The sequence below is a fragment of the Idiotropiscis lumnitzeri genome, chromosome 10 (assembly GCF_059441095.1).
Source record: "Idiotropiscis lumnitzeri isolate Australia: NSW breed Sydney's pygmy pipehorse chromosome 10, RoL_Ilum_1.0, whole genome shotgun sequence".
NCBI lineage: Eukaryota > Metazoa > Chordata > Actinopteri > Syngnathiformes > Syngnathidae > Idiotropiscis > Idiotropiscis lumnitzeri.
This window is the reverse complement of record NC_142400.1, coordinates 5,229,714-5,250,991: the sequence shown is the minus strand read 5'-3', so window position 1 is coordinate 5,250,991 and position 21,278 is coordinate 5,229,714. Positions and strand designations below refer to the sequence as shown.

General features: G+C 45.2%; 1 protein-coding gene across 8 annotated transcripts; it reads left to right on the top strand.

Annotated features, from left to right (window-relative positions):
* The first annotated feature begins 1,452 nt into the window (after positions 1–1,452).
* Positions 1,453–19,972, top strand: chd4b (chromodomain helicase DNA binding protein 4b). 8 transcript variants are annotated; one of them, XM_088306126.1, is made up of 40 exons: positions 1,453–1,696; positions 1,835–2,068; positions 2,568–2,692; positions 3,469–3,717; positions 3,808–3,923; positions 4,230–4,329; positions 4,404–4,617; positions 4,733–4,848; positions 4,923–5,046; positions 5,127–5,299; positions 5,934–6,179; positions 6,556–6,759; positions 6,832–7,043; positions 7,834–7,965; positions 8,050–8,149; positions 8,228–8,419; positions 8,875–9,075; positions 9,169–9,306; positions 10,056–10,177; positions 10,276–10,449; positions 10,538–10,679; positions 10,760–11,009; positions 11,091–11,215; positions 11,337–11,429; positions 11,517–11,658; positions 12,000–12,169; positions 12,255–12,444; positions 13,394–13,480; positions 14,320–14,411; positions 14,484–14,617; positions 15,590–15,734; positions 15,865–16,021; positions 16,264–16,349; positions 16,426–16,651; positions 16,721–16,759; positions 16,924–17,088; positions 17,169–17,277; positions 17,914–18,046; positions 18,147–18,342; positions 18,526–19,972. In XM_088306126.1, exons 1-40 carry the CDS (start codon positions 1,579–1,581, stop codon positions 18,918–18,920), a joined length of 6,366 nt encoding a protein of 2,121 aa, XP_088162252.1. In that variant the 5' UTR covers positions 1,453–1,578; the 3' UTR covers positions 18,921–19,972. The 8 variants fall into 8 exon arrangements, with proteins under 8 accessions (XP_088162252.1, XP_088162253.1, XP_088162251.1 ...); XM_088306127.1 differs by having other exon boundaries at positions 1,832–2,068; positions 12,255–12,432; XM_088306125.1 differs by having other exon boundaries at positions 1,832–2,068.
* Positions 19,973–21,278: the final 1,306 nt, after the last annotated feature.

Below are 21,278 nucleotides of genomic sequence, written 5' to 3'. Positions count from 1 at the left end.
TACCTCCACATCCTTGGAGCACCGCAATGTGCGTGAGCGTGCTCCCGCCAACAAAGAGCCATGCGCGCGGCGGCGTGTGAATATTATGGGATGGCGGCCATGTTGTGAGAGAGGGAAAAAGTGAACAGTGGTGGAGGAGGGGCCGAGGGCTTGTGCGTGAGAGGTGGAAGGAAGACGGCTGAGATGCCAGGAGGAGGCGGACGGGGAGTCGCACGCGGCCTTTGTTGTGATATGTTGTACTGTATGACGGGAGGCCATCAAATACAAATTATAAGTGGAATCTCATTTCACCCGGTTCTAAAGAATTCATTTCATGAATATGTTTTAAAAAATGCCTCAGGTGTTTCTTTTTTTTTTTTTTTTTTTGCATAAAATGGCCGCCACATCAGGCGAACGTAAATGTTATTGATTATCAAAAAGGCTAATACGATGCACACATAAGCTTGCAAAGACTTTTTGTTAATTCATCCTCATGAATGATTTCGTTTTTGCAAAACGACAGAATTGCAGATGTGGGGCAAACATTTTTGACGTGGTTATGTCTTCCGAACGTGCTGCAAATTTGTTCGAATGAGTTGGTCAAGTCATTTTGAACTTGTCCTGCAAACTCATTCAAAAGTATTGGTCCAACGTTGGCTAAATGCTACAAACGCAGCATTGACAGACATGTCGATGTGGCAGCCATGTTGGCAGGGGCGGGGGCTGTTAAATCTACACAATTAAATATACACTTCACCAGGAATGACGAATAAAAAGCTTGAAGCAAGCACTCTTTGCATCTTTGTTGGAAAACTGCAAGTTAGAGACTGAGAACAGATGCTAAGCTATACGACATGTTTCCGATTTAGGCCTCTGCACCTTCTTCGTGCTCCTTGAACCTGGGCTCAAACTTGACCCGCAGCTGCTTTTTATTTTATCATTTGTGCACTTCCCCACACTTTGAGCGGGCCTTGAAGGCAGCGTGTTTATAAACCATCATTGCACATGAGCTGACCTTGTTGCACCCTGGACGGACTTGGACCCGATCACGGGTAGAGACACTGGTGGACATTGTTTTTGCACAAACCACAAATTGTTTTGTTGGTCAATCCAGGTAGATGCTCAGTCAGCGACTATTATGGGCTGTCATAAGCCTACCTAGAGACCACATGTTCTCCCTCCCATTTCCTTGCGTGTTGAAGGTATATTATGGGATGGAACTCGTTTGAAGTATTATGGTCTGGCGAGGCACAACATGTGCGGGAGGGGGGGGTTGTCGCCATGACAACGAGGTGGCTCGGAGGGCCTGAGCGTGCATGTCTTGGAGTGGTAACGTGCGCGTGAATGCGTGCGAGTGAGCGCGCGCGCGTTGGAAAGGGGGGCGGAGGGTGGGGGCAGGCTGGGCTCTGTGAGTATTATGGTCTGTCGGTTGCGAGGTAACCATGCAGAGTCCTGCGCGCGTGTGGGAGGGGAGGGGGGGATTATTATGGGATGTCTGGCCCCCTTTGTGTGCTCGCGAGGATGTTAGCTAAGCTCTGAGGCTGGGGGGAGAGCACAGCAAATCGTGTTTTCATTTTTTTTTTGCCCTCTCCCTAATGAATGAACGCTAAATTGACAAAAACGAGCCGAGTTGTGGTAATCAGCACGGAAGAGAGAGCTCACTTGGACCGAGCTGGGACCGCACACGCACGCCGCAGCAAGTTTCCAAGGTGTCAAGGTAGGCCTTTTTTCGGCTTCAACTTTCCATTGCCGTGTTCCAACTTGCGAGTGTCAGGTGTGCAAGTGTGTGTCTTTACCTAATTTGCCAACTTGTTTAATATTGTAAACAGTGATATCCCCCCAACGCCCCCAGTAGCTGCCCCCTCCCTTCCTCCCTGGACAGTACACCAACCTCGGTCCACTCTCCAGCAGTCCCACGTCATTTTCCCTCCTACCTCGTCGACCGACCGAGGAGCGAGAGCTTTACGAGGGATTAATTCGAGCAAGGAGGCGGCGGGGGGGGGGACACACACACACATTGGAGACATGTCAGGCAGCGACGATGACAGGGACGACTTCGGGGCCGCTGAGGAGCACTCGCGACTCCACGGTAAGACCGAACGCCGTTCGTTTTCTTTTGCTTGTTTTTGCCCGGGGGTGTGCGTGCGTGAGTGTTGGGGGGGGGGGCGTACAAAGCGAGGCTAACGTTAGCCTGAGCTAGCTCCGCGTCGCCTCGGTCACGATAGGTTACTTAAGCTAACTTCACGTGCAGGTGTCCCCCCCCCCCCTCCTTTTCCTTATTTACAATTTTGACGCGCGCTTTCGCCGAGGGGGGCCACTACCGACTGTCAAAGTTGTGCAAAAAAAAAAACAAAAACAGAACTTGTTCGACCCTGGTGTTTTGTGCCACACGGTAGGCGTGCACGCGGATTCGTGTGTGCACGTTACTGTGCACGCGCCCCTCCTTCCTCTTCCTCCACTCTCGAGCCTGCAGGGGCGTGCATGTCTGCGCCTGCGCCACAACACCCCCCCCCACACACACACAACTCCCCAAATAGAGGGTATACGTGGGAATGAAAAGAGTGACAAGCATTTTGTGTCACCCGCAGACGATAACGAGGCTGAGGACGTCATGTCCGACGTGGAGCAGCCTCCCAAGTCCAAAAAGAAGAAGAAGGCCAAGAAGAGCAGCAGAGAGAGCAGAAGCAACAAGAGGCAGAGAGCAGTCAGAGAAGTGAGTTGGATTTCACGTGATTTCATGATGCACACACCTCTTAATCGTACTGAAATTAGCATAGGAGGAAATACTAGACCAGCCGTGGGCAAACTACGGCCCGGGGGCCACGTGCGGCCCATTAAACGTTCTAATCCGGCCCGCCGAACTTGAAAAAAATTAAATGATTAAATCTTGTTAATGTTTTATTTTCTAAATACTGTGATTTTTCAAAGACATATATATTGTAATGCTTTTGTTCACTTTCATTTAAAATTAAATGTATTTTTTTTTCTCCAATGAGGTGAGGTTACCAAAACACTATCCATCTGCTCCTGATTAATTATTAATTAGTGAGATCTGATCTGTATTCAAATTGCAAATCAATAGACATTTGTGGAAACTACGGTAATGAAAAATGTGGAGTAGATTTTATTTTTTTAAATTTGTTAGTTTGGTCATTCTTTAAATTCTGTTCACCCATGCCTCTCTCCAACACTGTCTTTGTTTCCATCAGTTTTTGTCAGTGTGTCCCAACCTTCATTGATACAAAGCACCAATTTTACATCGTAAAAGTGACACAAAAAAGTATGAATAGTGACATCATGGTGTTCTCGTCTCAATTGCACAGCGTATTTCATTGTTCTGCCTGTCACTATATGTCACCGGCATAGATAGAGGAACAAAAAACAATTTTTAAATGATAAGTAAATCAAATTAGTTAATTTCTTGCGGGATCCTGGATAGAATAATTTCAAGATAATCATGAATTTTCAATACCGATTCAACACAAACAGGAATTGCCGCTGAGCTCTCCTGAGCACTTAATCGAAGGGGAGACAACAGCGAGGGACCTGGATGAGGGGGGCCTCCGCTCGGACAGTGACGGAAGCGATTACGCCCCGGGAAGGAAGAAGAAAAAACGCTCCAGCTCCACCAAAGACAAGAAGAAATCCAGCGCGTCTGCGGAGAAAGGGAGCTCGTCCAAGAGTAAACGCAAAGATCCTGAGCCAGATGACGACGAAGACGACGATGATGACTGCCAGGTAAACTGATGATTGTCACATGGTGGGTGCTGTGAGGCTGTTATTTCCCCACTGAGATTCATTTCCTTTCCTCTCTTTACCCCCCCTTAGCCAAAAAGCTCCTCCCAGATGTTGGAAGCCTGGGGCATGAAAGACATCGACCACATCTTTACTCAGGAAGACTACAACTCCCTCACCAACTACAAGGCCTTCAGTCAATTTGTCAGGTGTGGAAAGTTTAACGTGTTACTTGATATCCATCCATTTATTATGTTCGGCGCTTCTCCTCACGAGGGCCGCGGCATGCCGGGGGAGAAGTCATACAAAGCACTGTTCCTATCAATAGAACTTTGAAAATGATGCCATACAGTTCTTTAACCATTAACTCATTTACCACCAGTCGACTAAAAAAAAAAAAAAATCTTTGACGTCTTTAGCCGTCAATGGTAGTGAGTGAGTTAATGAAGCGTAAATATTGAAATTTGTCCCAAAAAAAAAATGGTTGTCAGCTTGACACTAGTTGTTCTCCACAGACCACTGATTGCCGCCAAGAACCCCAAAATCGCTGTGTCCAAGATGATGACTTTAATGATGGCCAAGTGGCGAGAGTTTAGCACGAATAACCCCCACAAGGTATTACATTGAATCCATTCAAATGACGCAAGAATGAAGCACTCCTCCTTCTTGACGGGGTGTCTCTCTTTCAGGGCTCTGCGTCCGCCAATGCAGCCTTGGCAGCCGCCAACGTGGCCGCAGCTGTTGAGAACATGGTGGTGGCCGGGACAGACGGAGGGGCCGACGGTGGTGCCGCCGCCGCCGCCGCCGCTGCTGCTACTGCCACCGCTCAGACGCCACCTGCTGCTCCGGCAGCAGCCCCGCCGCCGCCTCCTCTCCGCAAGGCTAAAACCAAAGAAGGCAAAGGTGAGCTCGGGGCATACGATAAAACATCCTGGGCTACGTTCAGTCATTCAGAGTCATTCTGAACACAGCTGGTTTGTAACTCGCTTGAATTAACTTCCGTTCATTTTCATCTCAGGCCCGAATGCTCGTAAAAAGTCCAAGCCGAAAGTTCCACCAAAGCCCAAACCCAAAAAGGTGGCTCCGCTCAAGATCAAACTGGGAGGCCTGAACAGCAAGAGAAAACGCTCCTCTGTAAGATATTTCGCCATTTTTTGTCTCTTGCCGACATTGTCAGTGTTGGAACGCGTCGCTGCTCTCCCTATCAGAGCGACGAGGATGAGCCCGATGTGGACAGTGACTTTGATGAAAGCAGCTTCTCCGTGTCCGAGGGCTCCAACCGCAGCAGCCGCAACAAGAAGAAATCCAAGAGTGCGAAGAAAAAGAAGAAAGGTGCGGTGTGAAAACTCCCTTCTGTCTTTTGTTCTAGACTCAGAATCCCAGCTCACGTGTCCACTCACTTCCTCTCCCAGTGGAGACGGAGGATGGCGACGGCTACGAGACGGACCACCAAGACTACTGTGAGGTGTGCCAGCAGGGAGGAGAGATCATTCTGTGCGACACCTGCCCCAGGGCGTACCACATGGTCTGCTTGGACCCTGACATGGAGAAAGCACCCGAGGGAAAGTGGAGCTGCCCACATTGCGTGAGTAAAAAGCTGCATTTCACAAAAGCGCCAAGTTACCGGTCCAAAAAAAACGAAATTCGTAACTGTTGGCTTTAAACAAGACATCAAGGGGTCTAACTCAACAAGGTGAGATGTTCAAGAGCCACCGGGCGCAAACAACAGAACTTTTTCTTTTCGATGATGTGCAAAAAGTTTAGTGTCATCCAGGCTTTGATTTCCTCCAGACCGGACAAAAGTAACCTGAAGGAGTAAATCTCCTTCTTGCTATGCGGGAAAAGAAAATCTGTCATCTGCATAGCAATCAAAAGAAATATCCTGCTTTCTTAAAATATAACTCAGGGACAGCTAATCCGATGACAACAGCAGGAGCCCCAAGATTGAACCCTGTGGCACACCATAAGACAGTAGGGCAACCGACACAAAAATAGGATCTAAACCACGCTAAGAGCTTCTTGTCTGTCTTTTCAAAAATTTTCCTTTCCTTCCATCCACCATTTTTACCAGCCCAAGACTCCCTAAAAGGTTATTTTATTTAAAAAGGTCAATACTGACTGAAATGTCGATAGGTTAAAAAATTGTTACTAAGGAGGTGACTCCTATTGAGCTGGCTATCCATTAAATTTAATCGATCTGCTTTTGACGACGATACCAGGAGAAGGAGGGCATCCAGTGGGAAGCTCGGGAAGACCTCTCCGACGCCGAAGTGGAAGATGAGGACGACAGGCAGGACGACGGCGCCGAGGAAGAGGACGACCTCCACATCGAGTACTGCAGGGTGTGCAAGGACGGAGGGGAGCTTCTCTGCTGCGACACTTGCCCCTCATCCTACCACATCCACTGTCTCAACCCGCCCCTCCCCGAGATCCCCAACGGCGAGTGGATCTGCCCCCGCTGCAAGGTACCCAATAGAGCAGGGGTGGGCGAACTTTTTCATTCATGGGCCACAATAAGTTCTAAATTTTGACAGAGGGGCCGGACCAAGAGCAGATGGATGGAGTGTTTTTGGTAACCTCACGTCAGCGGAGAAAAAAATACATATCATTTGAAATGAAAGTGAACAAAAGCATTACAACAAAACATCTGTCTTAGAGTGCACCCCCTAGCGGGAAATTAAAGGTTTATTCATTGAATTTTTTCAAGTTCAGCGGGCCGGATTAAAACGTTTAACGGGCCGCATGTGGCCCCCGGGCCGTAGTTTGCCCACACCTACAATAGAGTGTCCTCTGTTTAGAAACAACAAAAGCACCACTGACTCTCTTTCCTCTTCTTGACAGTGTCCACAAATGAAGGGTAAAGTCCAGAAAGTTCTAACATGGCGTTGGGGAGAGCTACCTGCCCCCACGCCCGTTCCCCGGCCTGCGGACCTCCCCGCTGAAGCTCCTGATCCCCCACCTTTGGTCGGCCGCAGGGAGAGGGAGTTCTTCGTAAAATGGTGCAATATGTCCTATTGGCATTGCTCCTGGGTGCTTGAGCTACAGGTGAAAGCCTAACCCAACAGTGTCGGACCTTCTCGTTGAACACCTTCTAACCTCCCCGCCTGTCATCACTAGTTGGAGCTGAACTGCCAGGTGATGTTCCGCAACTACCAGAGGAAGACGGACATGGACGAGCCGCCGCCCGTGGATTTTGGCGGCGAGGGCGACGACGATAAGAGCACCAAACGGAAGAATAAGGATCCGCTCTTTGTCCATATGGAGGCGGAGTTCTACCGCTATGGAGTCAAGATGGAGTGGTTGATGATACACCGCATCCTCAATCACAGGTGAACGCTGACGCTAACATGAAATACCGACGAATGCTCAAATCCTTTTAATGACACTATTAATGATTTTGCTTTTTTACCATTTTGTTTCAAAATTTTAGATAAGTGTGATGACAATTAAAAAATAAATAAATAAAACTACTCGTGTAAAGAGCCCCCTTTTAAAAAGTATATTTTGTTTCATTCATTTCGAGTAATATTAAAATTTGTCATCAAACTGCTGGTTTTTATTCAAACTTTTGTTAAATGTGCTTGTGACTTTAGGTTAGTGGAAACAAGGGGGGAAAAAATTACAAAGCCTGGGGCGGTCCGTATTTTCCGGACTATAAGGCGCACCCGCATATAAGCCGCAGCAACTCTTTTTCGGGCAACACTCAAAAAAAAAAACATTCTTAAAACAGTGCCTTTTATCACTTTGCTATTTAAAACAGAACAGACCCACGAGAGAAAAAATTTAGATTTATTTAGCGTATTTTTTTAACTATAGAGCGCCCCTACTGGTGAAAGAAAAATTCACAGAAAAGCCGCACCGTTGTATTTGCCGTACGGTTCAAAATCAAGGAAAAAGTAGCGGCTTATAGTCTGGAAAATTCGGTAGTTAACTCGGCTGAGTTTAAAAAAAAAAAAAAGATCTTGGACGTCTTTATCCGTCAATGGCAGTAAATGAGTTAAAATGTCTTACTGTGTTGTGTGCTCACATTGCTTAATCTCAGTTTTACTTATAGAAACCACATTTGAAGTCATTGCCACCTCAGCGAGCGTACAAATAATCTCCCGCTTCCCTTTTCAGTGTGGACAAGAAGGGCAACGTGCACTACCTGATCAAATGGCGAGATCTGGCCTACGACCAGTCGACGTGGGAGAGCGAAGACATGGACATCCCCGAGTTTGACCTTTACAAGCAGACCTACTGGAATCACAGGTATGCAGAAACGTGCATGAGTTCACTCTTAAATACACACGAGTGCCATTCAACACATTTTTTTTTTTTTTCCAAACAAACTAGAGAGCTGATGATCGGTGATGAGGGGAGACCCGGTAAGAAGCTGAAGAAGCCTGTGAAAATTAAAAAGACAGAACGTCCGCCTGCTAATCCAGTGGTGGACGTAAGTATTCCAACTTTTCGCCTTCCTCGGCTGTTCAACAAGGCGATATTAGGACTCATTCCGATTTTCCTCTTGCAGCCCACCATCAAGTTTGACCGCCAACCCGACTACCTGGACAGCACCGGCGGCACTCTTCACCCCTACCAGCTGGAAGGCTTGAACTGGCTGCGCTTTTCTTGGGCTCAGGCCACCGACACCATCCTTGCCGATGAAATGGGCTTAGGCAAGACGGTCCAGACGGCTGTCTTCCTCTACTCTCTTTACAAGGAGGTGAGAGAGGCGAGGCGATGGGAAGGAAGAGACGCGTATTGTTAGTTGAGTGTTACCTTGACTTATGAGCACCTCAATTTACAAGTTCAGCTCAGAGAAATGAAGATTCACAGTCGCCTGGTGCAGAGCAACAAAATTCTGGTGTTTTTTTGGGGCGGGGCTAGAGTGGATTAAAGGAATTTCAATTCAGGTCATTGAGGAATTTTGATGCTACAAGTTTGGTTTGCGGGATGAATTAAACTTGTAAGTCAAGGTACCGCTGTTCTATTTTGTCCAGTCGGCTCTCCTCTGTCAGTCAGTGTCAGTTGCGAGGATCACGCATGGGACATAGAGCAACATTGCTCATTTAAGGGGAGCAGCTCAAAGTCAGGAGCTTGATCCTAAAGGCACGGCAAGACATTTTGTCGCAGGTTGAATTTTAAATGTTGACAAAGTCACCTGCTCGCCCTCCTCAGGGTCACTCCAAAGGTCCCTTCCTGGTTAGTGCCCCTCTGTCCACCATCATCAACTGGGAGCGAGAGTTCGAGATGTGGGCCCCGGACATGTACGTGGTCACGTATGTCGGTGACAAGGACAGCAGGGCCGTCATCCGAGAGAACGAGTTCTCCTTCGAAGGGAATGCCATCCGAGGTGGGAAAAAGGCATCTAAGATGAAGGTGAGAAAGAAAGAAATCGTCACATTGAGACGCTTCGCTGTGGCTCCCAGGCCTAAAAAGTTGAGCGCTCTCTCTCCCTTCATGCTTCTGCAGAAAGACTCCACAGTCAAGTTTCACGTCCTGCTGACGTCCTACGAGCTGATCACCATCGACCAGGCGGTGTTGGGCTCCATCGAATGGGCCTGTCTGGTTGTGGACGAGGCTCACAGGCTGAAAAATAACCAATCCAAGGTGACGACACATTTTCTTTTTTAATTGCTTCTTGGGCTGATCTTAGATTCGGATGGAATTGATAACCGTCAGGGGTGCTGGAGCCTATCCCAGCTATCTTCGGGCAGTAGGCGGGGCGGACACCCTGAACTGGTTGCCAGCCAATCACAGGGCACCCAAAGACGAACAATCATCCACGCTCGCACTCACACTGAGGGGAAATTTAGATTGTCCAATCAACCTGTCATGCAAGTTTTCGGAATGTGGGAGGAAACCTGAGTACCCGTAGAAAACCCACCACACGAGCCGGAATCGAACCCACGACCTCTGCGCTGTGAGGCCATCGTGCTAACCCGTCGCATCATGTTAAGTTTAAATAAATAAATGTTCATATTATTCTCGCAATTTCATTCTTCTTCGTAAGTCACAGTGTCCCATCACAAGTGATCGTCTTGCTCTCTCTATTTTCCACCTCTGTGCGTCAACTGCTCGCCCCTCCCCTCTCTGCTCATCGCGGAGGGAGAAAAAAAAAATGATGATCAGGCACTTAACTTCAAAGTGGTGGCTTGTTTACTCACAGCTGCCGGCAGCCAATCATATGCTTAGAATTCCTCTCAAGATGAATGCTCTACCAGCGACGGCTTGCATGAGCGGTTATTGGAACCTTGACGGTAAACCGGTGATCAGCCAACCGTGTGATTGTGTTTGCAATCGTTGCTAATGAATTTGTAGTTACCGAATAATTAACCACCCCGCCCTCCCCTTGCCAGTTCTTCCGAGTGTTGAACAACTACCCGCTTCAGCACAAGCTTCTGCTGACCGGCACGCCTCTTCAGAACAACCTGGAGGAGCTCTTCCACTTGCTTAACTTCTTAACTCCAGAGCGATTCAAGTCAGTACATCCTCGAGCCCGATTGAGTGGCGGCGACACCCACGCTTGGCCTCATTTCGCTCAACCTTGTTTTTTTTTTGTGTTTTTTTCCTCCGCAGCAACTTGGAAGGGTTCTTGGAAGAGTTTGCCGACATAGCCAAAGAGGACCAGATCAAGAAGCTCCACGACATGCTGGGGCCGCACATGCTCAGGAGGCTGAAGGCCGACGTCTTCAAGCACATGCCGTCCAAGACTGAACTCATTGTCAGAGTGGAGCTGAGCCCCATGCAGAAGTCCGTTAAAGTCCTCATCAGGAATGTCTTTGCTTTTTGTTGTTGATGATCCTCTCTGGAAATATTTTCTTTTCTTGTTTTCATGTAGGAAATACTACAAGTTTATTTTAACTCGTAATTTCGAGGCCTTGAACACTCGCGGGGGAGGAAACCAGGTCTCGCTGCTCAACGTGGTGATGGATCTGAAAAAGTGCTGTAATCATCCGTACTTATTTCCTGCTGCTGCCACCGTACGACCCTCGTCTTATTCTTATGAAGAATGTCCCAACTTGAACGCGCCATTCATCCGTGTTTTTCTCTCCGGTGTCAGGAGGCTCCGAAACTTCCAAACGGCATGTATGAAGGCTTGGCGCTGACCAAGTCATCTGGCAAGCTGATGCTCTTGCACAAGATGATGAAGAAGCTGAAGGAAGGAGGTCACAGAGTGCTGGTGTTCTCCCAGATGACCAAAATGCTCGACCTGCTGGAGGACTTCCTGGAAAACGAGGGCTACAAATACGAAAGAATTGACGGCGGAGTCACCGGCAACATGCGACAGGAGGCCATTGACCGTTTTAATGGTCATCTTTTTAACCCTCGAATTCTTGACGACTTAATTTGGGGAGCATGTATGTTTTCAACTTCTGTTTATTTGTCAACAGCTCCTGGTGCTCCTCAGTTTGCGTTCCTCCTCTCAACCCGCGCAGGAGGTTTGGGCATCAATCTTGCGTCTGCGGACACCGTCATCATCTATGACTCTGACTGGAACCCTCACAATGACATCCAGGTGTGACTTCACCCCCCAGCCAACATTGTTTCAGCTAAGGGATTTTGTACTGAAATTGCTTGTTGGATAATAAAAAAAAAATTGTGACTCGGGTTTAAACTGTTGTGCATGTGTGCCGTAGGCGTTCAGCAGAGCTCACCGTATTGGCCAGAACAGGAAGGTGATGATTTATCGCTTTGTGACCAAAGCATCCGTCGAGGAGAGGATCACACAGGTGAAGTCGCATGGAAAAGAAAAATCCCAAGTCCTGATTTACCGTTCAACCCTCTGATTGCTCCTTTATCTCCCGTTTTCTCATCAGGTTGCAAAGAAAAAAATGATGCTCACCCACTTGGTTGTGCGACCCGGCCTCGGCTCCAAGACCGGTTCCATGTCCAAGCAGGAGCTCGACGATATCCTCAAATTTGGAACAGAGGAGTTGTTTAAGGATGAGGTTGGAGAAGGTTGGCGAACAATATTTGTTGAGTTGACTAGTAGAAAATAAGCATTATCATTGTTATTATAAAAAAAGCATTATTATTGTGTTATTACAAAATAGGCATTATTATTATGTTATTACATAATAAGCATTATTATGTTATTACATAATAAGCATTATTATGTTATTAGAAAATAAGCATTATTATTGTGTTCTTACAAAATAGGCATTATTGTTGTGTTGTTACAAAATAAGCATTATTATTGTGTTATTACCTAAAGTTGACAGAAAAGGCATTTGCACCTCTCAACGTTTTAATCGGATGACTGTGTTTTATACTTTAGTCCTCATTTGTGTTGCGTTCAGGGGACAACAAGGAGGACGACAGCAGCGTGATCCACTACGATGACCAAGCCATTGATCGTTTGCTGGACCGGAACCAGGACGCCACAGACGACACGGAGATTCAGAGCATGAACGAATACCTCAGCTCCTTCAAAGTTGCCCAGTATGTGGTCAAAGACGAGGACGATGAGGTGCGCGTCGCGTGAGCAACAGAAGCGAAATTCCGGTGGCGGTGGGATGTTTGGCACTGACACGTTGATCTTTGCTTCCTTTCAGGAAGAGGAAGTAGAGCGGGAAGTGATCAAGCAGGAGGAAAGCGTAGACCCCGACTACTGGGAGAAGCTGCTTCGTCACCACTATGAGCAGCAGCAAGAGGATCTCGCCCGCAATTTGGGCAAAGGCAAAAGAACTCGAAAACCGGTTAACTACAATGACGGTTCTCAGGAGGACCGAGGTATAAGACAGGGTACAGAAAAATATATAATGCAACCTCTTCTTTACGTGCTGTGCTGGTGATGTCATTCGTGTTTGTGTCTGTGTTCCACCGTTTAAACATTTATTCCATATTCTTTATATCCAGTTTAAGGCCCGTGTGAGACAATTCAGTGCACTTGGAGGATAGTGACGTTTTACTGTTGAGGACAAAGAGCTTATCGGTCCTTTACCTTAAAGGGGAAGTCAACCCCAAAACTGCGGTGGCGGCGGCCATTTTGTCACTTTTTGTCGACTGAAAATGACGTCCCAGTTGCCCAAGGATCAGTTAATGACCAATCACAGCTCACCTGTTTTCTGAAGCTGAGCCATGTTTGGTTATTTGATCCCTGAGAAACTGATGTCATCAGTATACTGTAAGTGGCAAAATGGCCTCACTCTGAGATGTACAAAAACAGGTGAATTACGAACTCATATTCTACAACCGCAAAATTAATCAGATTGCCGTGTTTGGACTCGTGGGGCTGCATTGAACGTATCATTGTAAAGAATTAAAAAAAAAAAAAAATTTGACTTGACTTCCCCTTTAAGATGGATATCAAGGATATGGAGTAAATGTTCAACTAGCTTTCCATATGCATGGCATGAAACGTGTTGTTCAAATTGGTGTTTTAGTGGCTCATCTTAGTTTAATATTTATTTTTTCCAAAATGATGCGCAATTTGAATGCTGCAACGTATTCAATTTGACTAGTTTTCTTCTATGGCATCAAAGTTTGAGCAGAGAAGATTGAACTTGCTAAAACTAAGCATGTTTAAGTCATTTTTTTTCTAGGCGAAGGAGTTTTAAAAGTACATTTAATGTTATTTAAAAAAACAAACAACTAAATTCTTTTTGTTTTTAGTGCATTTTCATCTTTTGACTATCAATTGGGTTTTGGCCAAGGGTTAAGGGAGTTTTTCCTTTCGCCTTCTCGCATCCAGATTGGCAAGAGGATCAATCCGACAACCAGTCCGATTACTCAGTGGCGTCGGAGGAGGGCGACGAAGACTTTGACGAACGTTCTGAAGGTACACCTGAACGCGTGCGACCCCGGGGAACATGCGACTATAAAGTGTAATTACACATCCACTCCAGTAGTTGGCGGTGGCGCTCTCATTGTGCATTGGATAAAAAAAATAATCAGCACAAATTATTTTATTCATTTTTGTTTTGTAGGGGTTAAAGTGTTTTATATATTGATATATATATATTCCCCGTTACTAACAAGCTTCACAACCACCCCGCAGATATGTGTACCGATTCGGACGGAAGCTACAATGGCTACAAGTTAAGCTCCGAAACGAGCGGAAGTTGTCCTTGTATCATCTGCTCGGGCCATACAAAGGCAAGACAAGATGAAAAAAGCGAGAGCAAGCAGCCGAAGGAGCAGGAAGAGGCGAACGCTCAGAAAAAGGGACAGAAAACACTAGATGGCTACTTCCACGTGGCCTGCGTTTAAAAAGACAAATTGTTCCTTGCACTCAAGATGCCTTGTTCACTTAAAGTGTTCGTTTATTTTTCTCGTTGACATTTTGTGTATCTGCATGTCACTTGAATTGCATTAAATGGCGCTGCTTTCCGTTGTAAATGTCCTGGAAGCATTTGTGCTCCAAATGGCAGCTGTATATGTAAAGATGTGGAGAGGCAGAGAGAGCAAGCGTCAGAGTGAGAGAGAGAAAGAGAGAGAGAGAAGGGCACCTTCAGCACAAGGGTGCCATTATCGCGTGTAAGTCCAACATCCTTACAGTCGAACCCGAAGGACAATTAAGTTCCAGCACAAGCATTTTGATCTCGGCGTAATATGCATCTTTTTTTCTTTTTTTTTTTTGTAAGATGATCTGATTTGTGTTTATCCCGCCCGCCGCAGCAAACGCCCGCAGACCGAGCCGCAAAGGGTTACGAAACGACCGGGACAAGCCTCTGCCTCCGCTCCTGGCCCGAGTGGGAGGAAACATTGAGGTGAGGCGACATCTTTTTGACTTGGACTGCATTTGTTTTTGTTCGGCTATCACGGTGAAGTTTCCTTGTCAGGTTTTGGGCTTCAACGCGCGGCAGAGGAAGGCTTTCCTGAATGTTGTGATGCGTTACGGGATGCCTCCGCAGGATGCTTTCAACAACCAGTGGCTTGTCAGGGACCTTCGAGGGAAGTCCGAGAAGGAATTCAAGTGAGGATTTTTTATTTTTTTTTTGCTTTACGCCCAATCCATACTCAGTAGACACATTTTAGTACAGGTGTGTTCAAACTACGGCCCGGGGGCCCCATGCGGCCCGTAAAACGTTTTAATCCGGCCCGCTGAGCTTGAAAAAGATTAAATGAATAAACCTTGTTCATGTTTTGTTTTCCAAACACTGTTGTTTTTCAAAGACATATATAGTGTTGTAATGCTTTTGTTCACTTCCATTTAAAATTAAATATTTTTTTTTCTTTCTCCGATGAGGTGAGGTGACCAAAACACTCCATTCATCTGCTCCTGGTTAGAAAAATCTCTCGGCTGAAATAATGATTGGCATGGCTCAATTGACTCGTACATTTACATACTGAACTCTGCTTTATTTATTTATTTAATTAATTAATTTATTTACTTCTTTATTTGATGCAAATGATTACATGCTATTCTTCAGCTTTTTTCCTTATTGACTTGTCATATTATGAATAAATTGATGTGCTTTGAAAGTAAATGATCAATTTGTTTGCAAATGGGGAAATTTTTTTTTTTATCTTGACTATAAGCGGCTACTTTTTTCCTGGATTTTGAACCATGCGGCTAATACAAGGGTGCAGATTTTCTTTCACCGGTAGGGGGCGCTCTGTAGTTCAGAAAATACACTAAATAAATCTTGATATTTTTTTTTTCCTCTTCGGTCTCTTCTGTTTTAGTGAGCAAAGTTGTTGTCGTGTTAAAAGGCACTGTTTTAACAATCTGTTTATGTATCTTTATGTGCATTCACAGTACAAAAACGTTCGGTACATGCAGTAAACGACGAATTTTTTTCAACATAGAAAACTGCGGCTTAAAGCCTGGTGCGACTTCCATATCTTTTATTTATTTATTTATTTTATTTATTTTTTTACACAGGTCCACCTTTTAGTCCGCAAAATATGCTCATTGTTTTTCCCCTCACCAATTACCCCCCAGGGCTTACGTGTCTCTGTTCATGAGGCACCTCTGCGAGCCGGGAGCTGACGGAGCAGAGACCTTTGCAGATGGCGTCCCACGCGAGGGTCTGTCCAGGCAACATGTGCTCACTCGCATTGGTGTCATGTCCCTCATCAGGAAAAAGGTTGGACTTGCCCCCCAAATCCCCCCCCCCTCCTCCCCCTCCCATTGCTTTGACTCATCTCCATCCAAGTCAGAATCCCGATTGCGCTAACGTCGTGACATCATTGACGACGCTCGGATTGATTTGACAGGTGCAGGAGTTTGAGCACGTGAACGGTCAGTGGTCCATGCCTTGGATGGCGGAACTGGAGGAAAACAAAAGGGCGGCGGCGTTGGCTGCGGGCGAAGATCCCAAGACTCCTTCAAGCGGGACGCCTGCGGATACGCAACCAAATACTCCTGTGCCGGGTACGCACATACGAAGCTCATCTTTTAAGCCTGATGAAGCTTTCAAAATTTATGTTCACTGCGGCAGCATGGCAAGCCATTTGAGCTTTTTTTAAATTTTATTTTATTTTATTTTATTTTACAACAAAATAAATAAGAAATAACAGATGAATTAATTCATTAAATTACATTAAATTAAATTAATAAAATAAAATATGTATCCCAGCAATACTGATGCCGTTGCTCTTTCCAACCCTTAACAGAGGACCTCTCAAGATCAGAGGACAAAGAAGACATCAAGAAAGACGGCGAGGACACCAAAGTAGCCCGAAAGCCTGACGATCCGGAGGTGATTCATCACTCGCGCGTCATTGATGACATTAACGGCATTATTTCAAGATCATCATCATTTTCTTTGCCTTAAGATTATCGAAATCCCAGACGAGTCCGACAAGTCGCCAGCCTCCGAAAACAAAGATGAGGATCCTGCGGGGAAGGAGGACAAAGAGAAGGAGACGCGAGGTGGCGATGAAGGGAATGAAGCCGACGACCTTAGCAAGGACCGAGAGGAGAAAGCCGACAAAGCAATTCTCGCTGATGTCAAAAGTGAAGGAACAGAAAGCAAAACAGATGTGGAGGATCGATCTAAAGGTGCAAATTCTTTTTTTTTTTTTTTAATGTCATTGGAATGGGCTCTAAATCAAATTTGTTTCATTTCAGCTGAAGAGGCTAAAGATGAGAAGATGGACACAGAGAAAGGTGCGCACGCTCACTTCAACGCCTTTTTCTTATTTACCTAGGAGATACCGTACAGTTCTGCCTCAATACCAATTTAACACCCACTTCTTGTTAACTCATTCACTGCCAATGACGGGTATAGACGTCAGTAAATGCATCCTTATTGTGCCTCTGATTTCACACAGATCAACAGGAGGACAAAGACGGCGTGAAATCGGAGGAATCCGGCCGACTTCAGAATGGAGAGAACACCAGAGAAGGAGCGTTGTCCGTGTTGAATGTGAGTGAAGAGAAGAGGAAAGCCAGCAAGCAGCGGTTCATGTTCAACATAGCAGACGGCGGCTTCACAGGTGGGTGCGCGCACGCACACGCGCACACACGTCCTTGCTTTTATTTCTTTATTTTCTCTCCTGACATTTCTGCCCTACAGAGCTTCACTCCCTCTGGCAGAATGAGGAGAGGGCAGCCACCGTCACGAAAAAGACCTTTGAGATTTGGCACCGTCGCCATGACTACTGGCTGCTAGCTGGCATCATACAGTATCCCTTTGGGCTTTTTGTGGTTTAAAAAAAAATACTCCTAACTCTTATTAATATCGATAACTTGTTATTGGGTTTGGGAACACATTGGTAGCCAACTCGTCAATCGCTACAAAATCCAGCAGGGATCCTTCGATACGTCAAATGTGGCGCTAGGCTATAAATTGGATGTGTGAGGCGTTTTCATCGCTTATAACAAGAGCCAGAGCTCTCGATTGTTGTATACGCAAAGATTTATTTTTGAAAATGTTGTGAGAATGACATTTTCTGTGTTTTAAGATGAGCGTCTACACCAGGCGTGGGCAAAGTAAGGCCTGGGGGCCACATGCGGCCCCCGTTCAATGTTTTAATCCGGCCCGCCGAATTTGAAAAAAATTAAATATTTTTTTATTTTATATATATATATATATAAAAAAAATATATATATATATATATATTTTTTATATATATATATATATATATATATATATATATATATATATTATTATTATTATTATTATATATATATATATTTTTTTTAATTTATTATTATTTTTTTTTCTCCTCCCCTCAATCAAATCGCAACCTGCTCCTCGGCCCTCATGCCAACGCTTTGCAACCAAAGTTGTTTATAGACTTGACCCTCATGTTCCTCAGACACGGCTACGCTCGATGGCAGGACGTGCAGAACGACGTCAGGTTCGCCATCCTCAACGAGCCCTTCAAGGGGGAAATGAGCCGGGGGAACTTCCTGGAGATCAAGAACAAGTTCCTGGCGCGCAGGTTCAAGGTGAGCCGAACCCACCATAAATTTTAGCGAATACTAAAATCCAGTTACTGCACATGAGGTCCTTGTGTGCTCACTGGTTAAAAATATTGTCCTCTCTTAGTTACTGGAGCAAGCGTTGGTAATTGAGGAGCAGCTCCGCCGGGCGGCCTACCTCAACATGACGGAGGATCCGGCGCACCCCTCTATGGCGCTCAACACGCGCTTCAGCGAGGTGGAGTGTCTGGCCGAGTCCCACCAGCATCTAAGCAAGGAGTCCATGTCAGGAAACAAGCCAGCCAATGCAGTTCTGCACAAAGGTGAAGACTGAGTGACACCTTTTTAAATCAAAATGATTTTTTATTTTTATTTTTTGGGTGAAGAAAACCACTATCTTTACCCACCGTGGCAAAGCTTGACGGGACAATCCAAAAGTCACAACACTACGTAGGAAGTGACATGCTCAAGCTTGAGTTGTTTTTTACCTTCCAGTTCTCAAACAGCTGGAGGAGCTGCTGAGCGACATGAAGGCGGACGTCACGCGACTTCCGGCCACCATCGCCCGGATACCGCCGGTGGCCGTGCGGCTGCAAATGTCCGAGCGGAACATCCTCAGCCGGCTGGCCAGCCGCGGGCCCGACGTGAGCGCCCAGAACCAGTCGCAGAGCGTGCAGCAGATGCAAGTTTCGCGCTGAGGCCCCGAACTGTTCGCCCCCAAACATCCCCTCGTTCAAACTCCTTGTACAGCACCGACAGGTTAGTCGTCCTCGGTACACACACACACGCACCCACACACCACTTGCCTCTGAACCCAAAGGATTATCATCTGTTTAACGGGACGCTCAAGACTGGAAGTACGAAAAGAAGTATCTCCTCAGACACTGTGCACAGAAAATGAAATCCCGGATCTTTGTTGCAGTGTTTGGACTCATGGAGGTGGACGGAGGACTGAACTGATTTTTCTGGCGCATTTTACCTTGTCGGAAATTGTGGCATTTAGTGACTTTTTTTTTTTTTCCCTTAAAAAGTTGTAATGTTCTCACCTTAACGTGTTTGTTTGTCGATGGTATACAGGGACATCTCACGTCAAATATTGTGGAGAACTTCATTTAATTTAGTAGTTCAAATCAAAAAGGGAACCTTTTAGTTTCATACCTCAAATGTGAATATTACAAAACAAAAAGATTTTGTTAAATCAGGTCGGAATTGGCCTTTTTGAACGTATTGTCCAATGTTTCATCATTAAACTCATTCATTCCCAGCCAAGTAAAAAAAAATTAATCATTGTCGTCTTTATCCGTCAATGGTAGCGAACAAGATAAGTATCTGGAATGCAAGTTTAAATTTTTTAATTGAACTACGGAATTAAAGGAACTTTTCGATGATACAATTGTGTGTACAGTACTGTGCAAAAGTCTTAGGTCGCCCTTAGCTTTGCTGTTTTAATGGCGCGATAAATGCTCGTTAAAACAGCTGGACAGACAACACAAGCATTAACGGTCGGCCAACACTTTTGCACTGTACGTTTCAAATTAGACCGTATTTAAATGTGAGTGACACAGAAAGTTTTCGGTGCTGCGCTGCAGGATTGCGCCGACGTCACAGTGAGTGAGGATGTTCACGTTAGACTATTTGTCGTTAGCTCCATCCCAAAATAACCCGCCCGCGACATCACATGAACCGGCCGCTGATTAGCTGACGTACCAACTTGCACCCAGACATTCCTGAATTCTCCCGGAAGATCTTGTGTTTTAAACCCCCAAAAAAAAGAAAAAAAAAAAAAAAAGGTACGCGCGAGGAATGGAGTCGAAGGAAGCGTTTTTTGGGACATGTCGGCAATGTAACTTAAATGAATTTCTGTACATGTATCGTTATTAAGATGACCGCATTGTTGTTTTTCTCACCTTTGTTTTTCAATGGGCCACAATAAAAGGTAAACTTTTTTTTTAAGTGTTTTTGGGTTTCTCAGCGTGAATTGGATGTGTCTTCATTTCTTTGTTGAATATCAACCCTATTTGGAAGCCCTCGAAATAAGCAGTTGGGGCCAAAATAATGGGTCACACCTCCTTGTGATTTGAGTACTCCAACGTTTGAGACTAATTACATATTGTCGCTCTCGGACGCAATCGTGGCATAGCCAAGAATTTGTGGGTGGGGGTGGGGCCAGGAAGAAAAATCGATCTGCACTCATGCTTACCTTTGTGGCTGACCAGCTCCTTCTGCACCGGAACATTACCATCAATCCATTTCTAACAAAAATAGACATGATTTTCATTCATTATTGCCCTAAGAAAAACTTTACGTGCCAAAATGATGCACAGCGTTCACATCGTGAGGACACTTCAGACAGTTCAAAGAGAGTTTAAGCAAGTTTCTCAAGCTATTTTCAACACTTGAAATGGATTAAAACGGGCAAAAATAAATAACAGATAACGTCGGGGACCAGTCGTATATCAATTTGTGAAGAATAAGAAATTGTGCATATCTTGACAAATATAATAGTTTTTTTTTATTCAATTGGGATAATCTTAGAAAATAAAAAATGTCATTAAAAAAAAAAAGAGTACACAGTATTCTTCTGCTATCTAGCGGAAGAGCTTTTTTTTTTCTTCTGCTTGTATCAAAACTTAAAATTTGCTGAATTTTCTAATTTGTGAATTTCACATTGACAGAAATTTGCAAGAAAACAAAAAATGTATACATGAACAAACAACATTGTTTTAAGTACTAAGTTTTTTTAAATTCACTACCAGCTGAGTTAAAAAAAGAAAAAAAGGATTTTTGACGTGTTTATCCGTCAATGGCAGTGAGTGAGTTAACCAATCGGGTGACATTGCAGAATTTTTAAGTGTCCAAATACTTTTGTCTATTGCGCTTGTGCTTTCTACAACGAGATAACTTGATAAGAGTTTTTCAGAGGAAGAAAAGCCAAAAAGCGAGTCAGGAAGCAGCAGTTTATCTCCCGGCAATTTGAGAGAATTAGAGCAAATTGCAGGGCGGGAGCATCGTCTCATCACCAATGGACCTTTTAGGCGGCGAAATATAAGGAAGGAGGTGAAACGTTGCCCAAAAAAAAAAAGCGCTAATTTGCTCTTACTGAGGTTTAGTTTAACGTGATCACAACTTCTCAATTCGTCATTTCCTGCAGAAAAGTTCTCAAGACTTTGTCGAGCTGCCGTGTGAAGTGTGAAGAGGAACAACAATGACGTGGGTGAGTAGACAAACGTGTGTTTGTCTGTTTCAAAGTTCCTTTAAT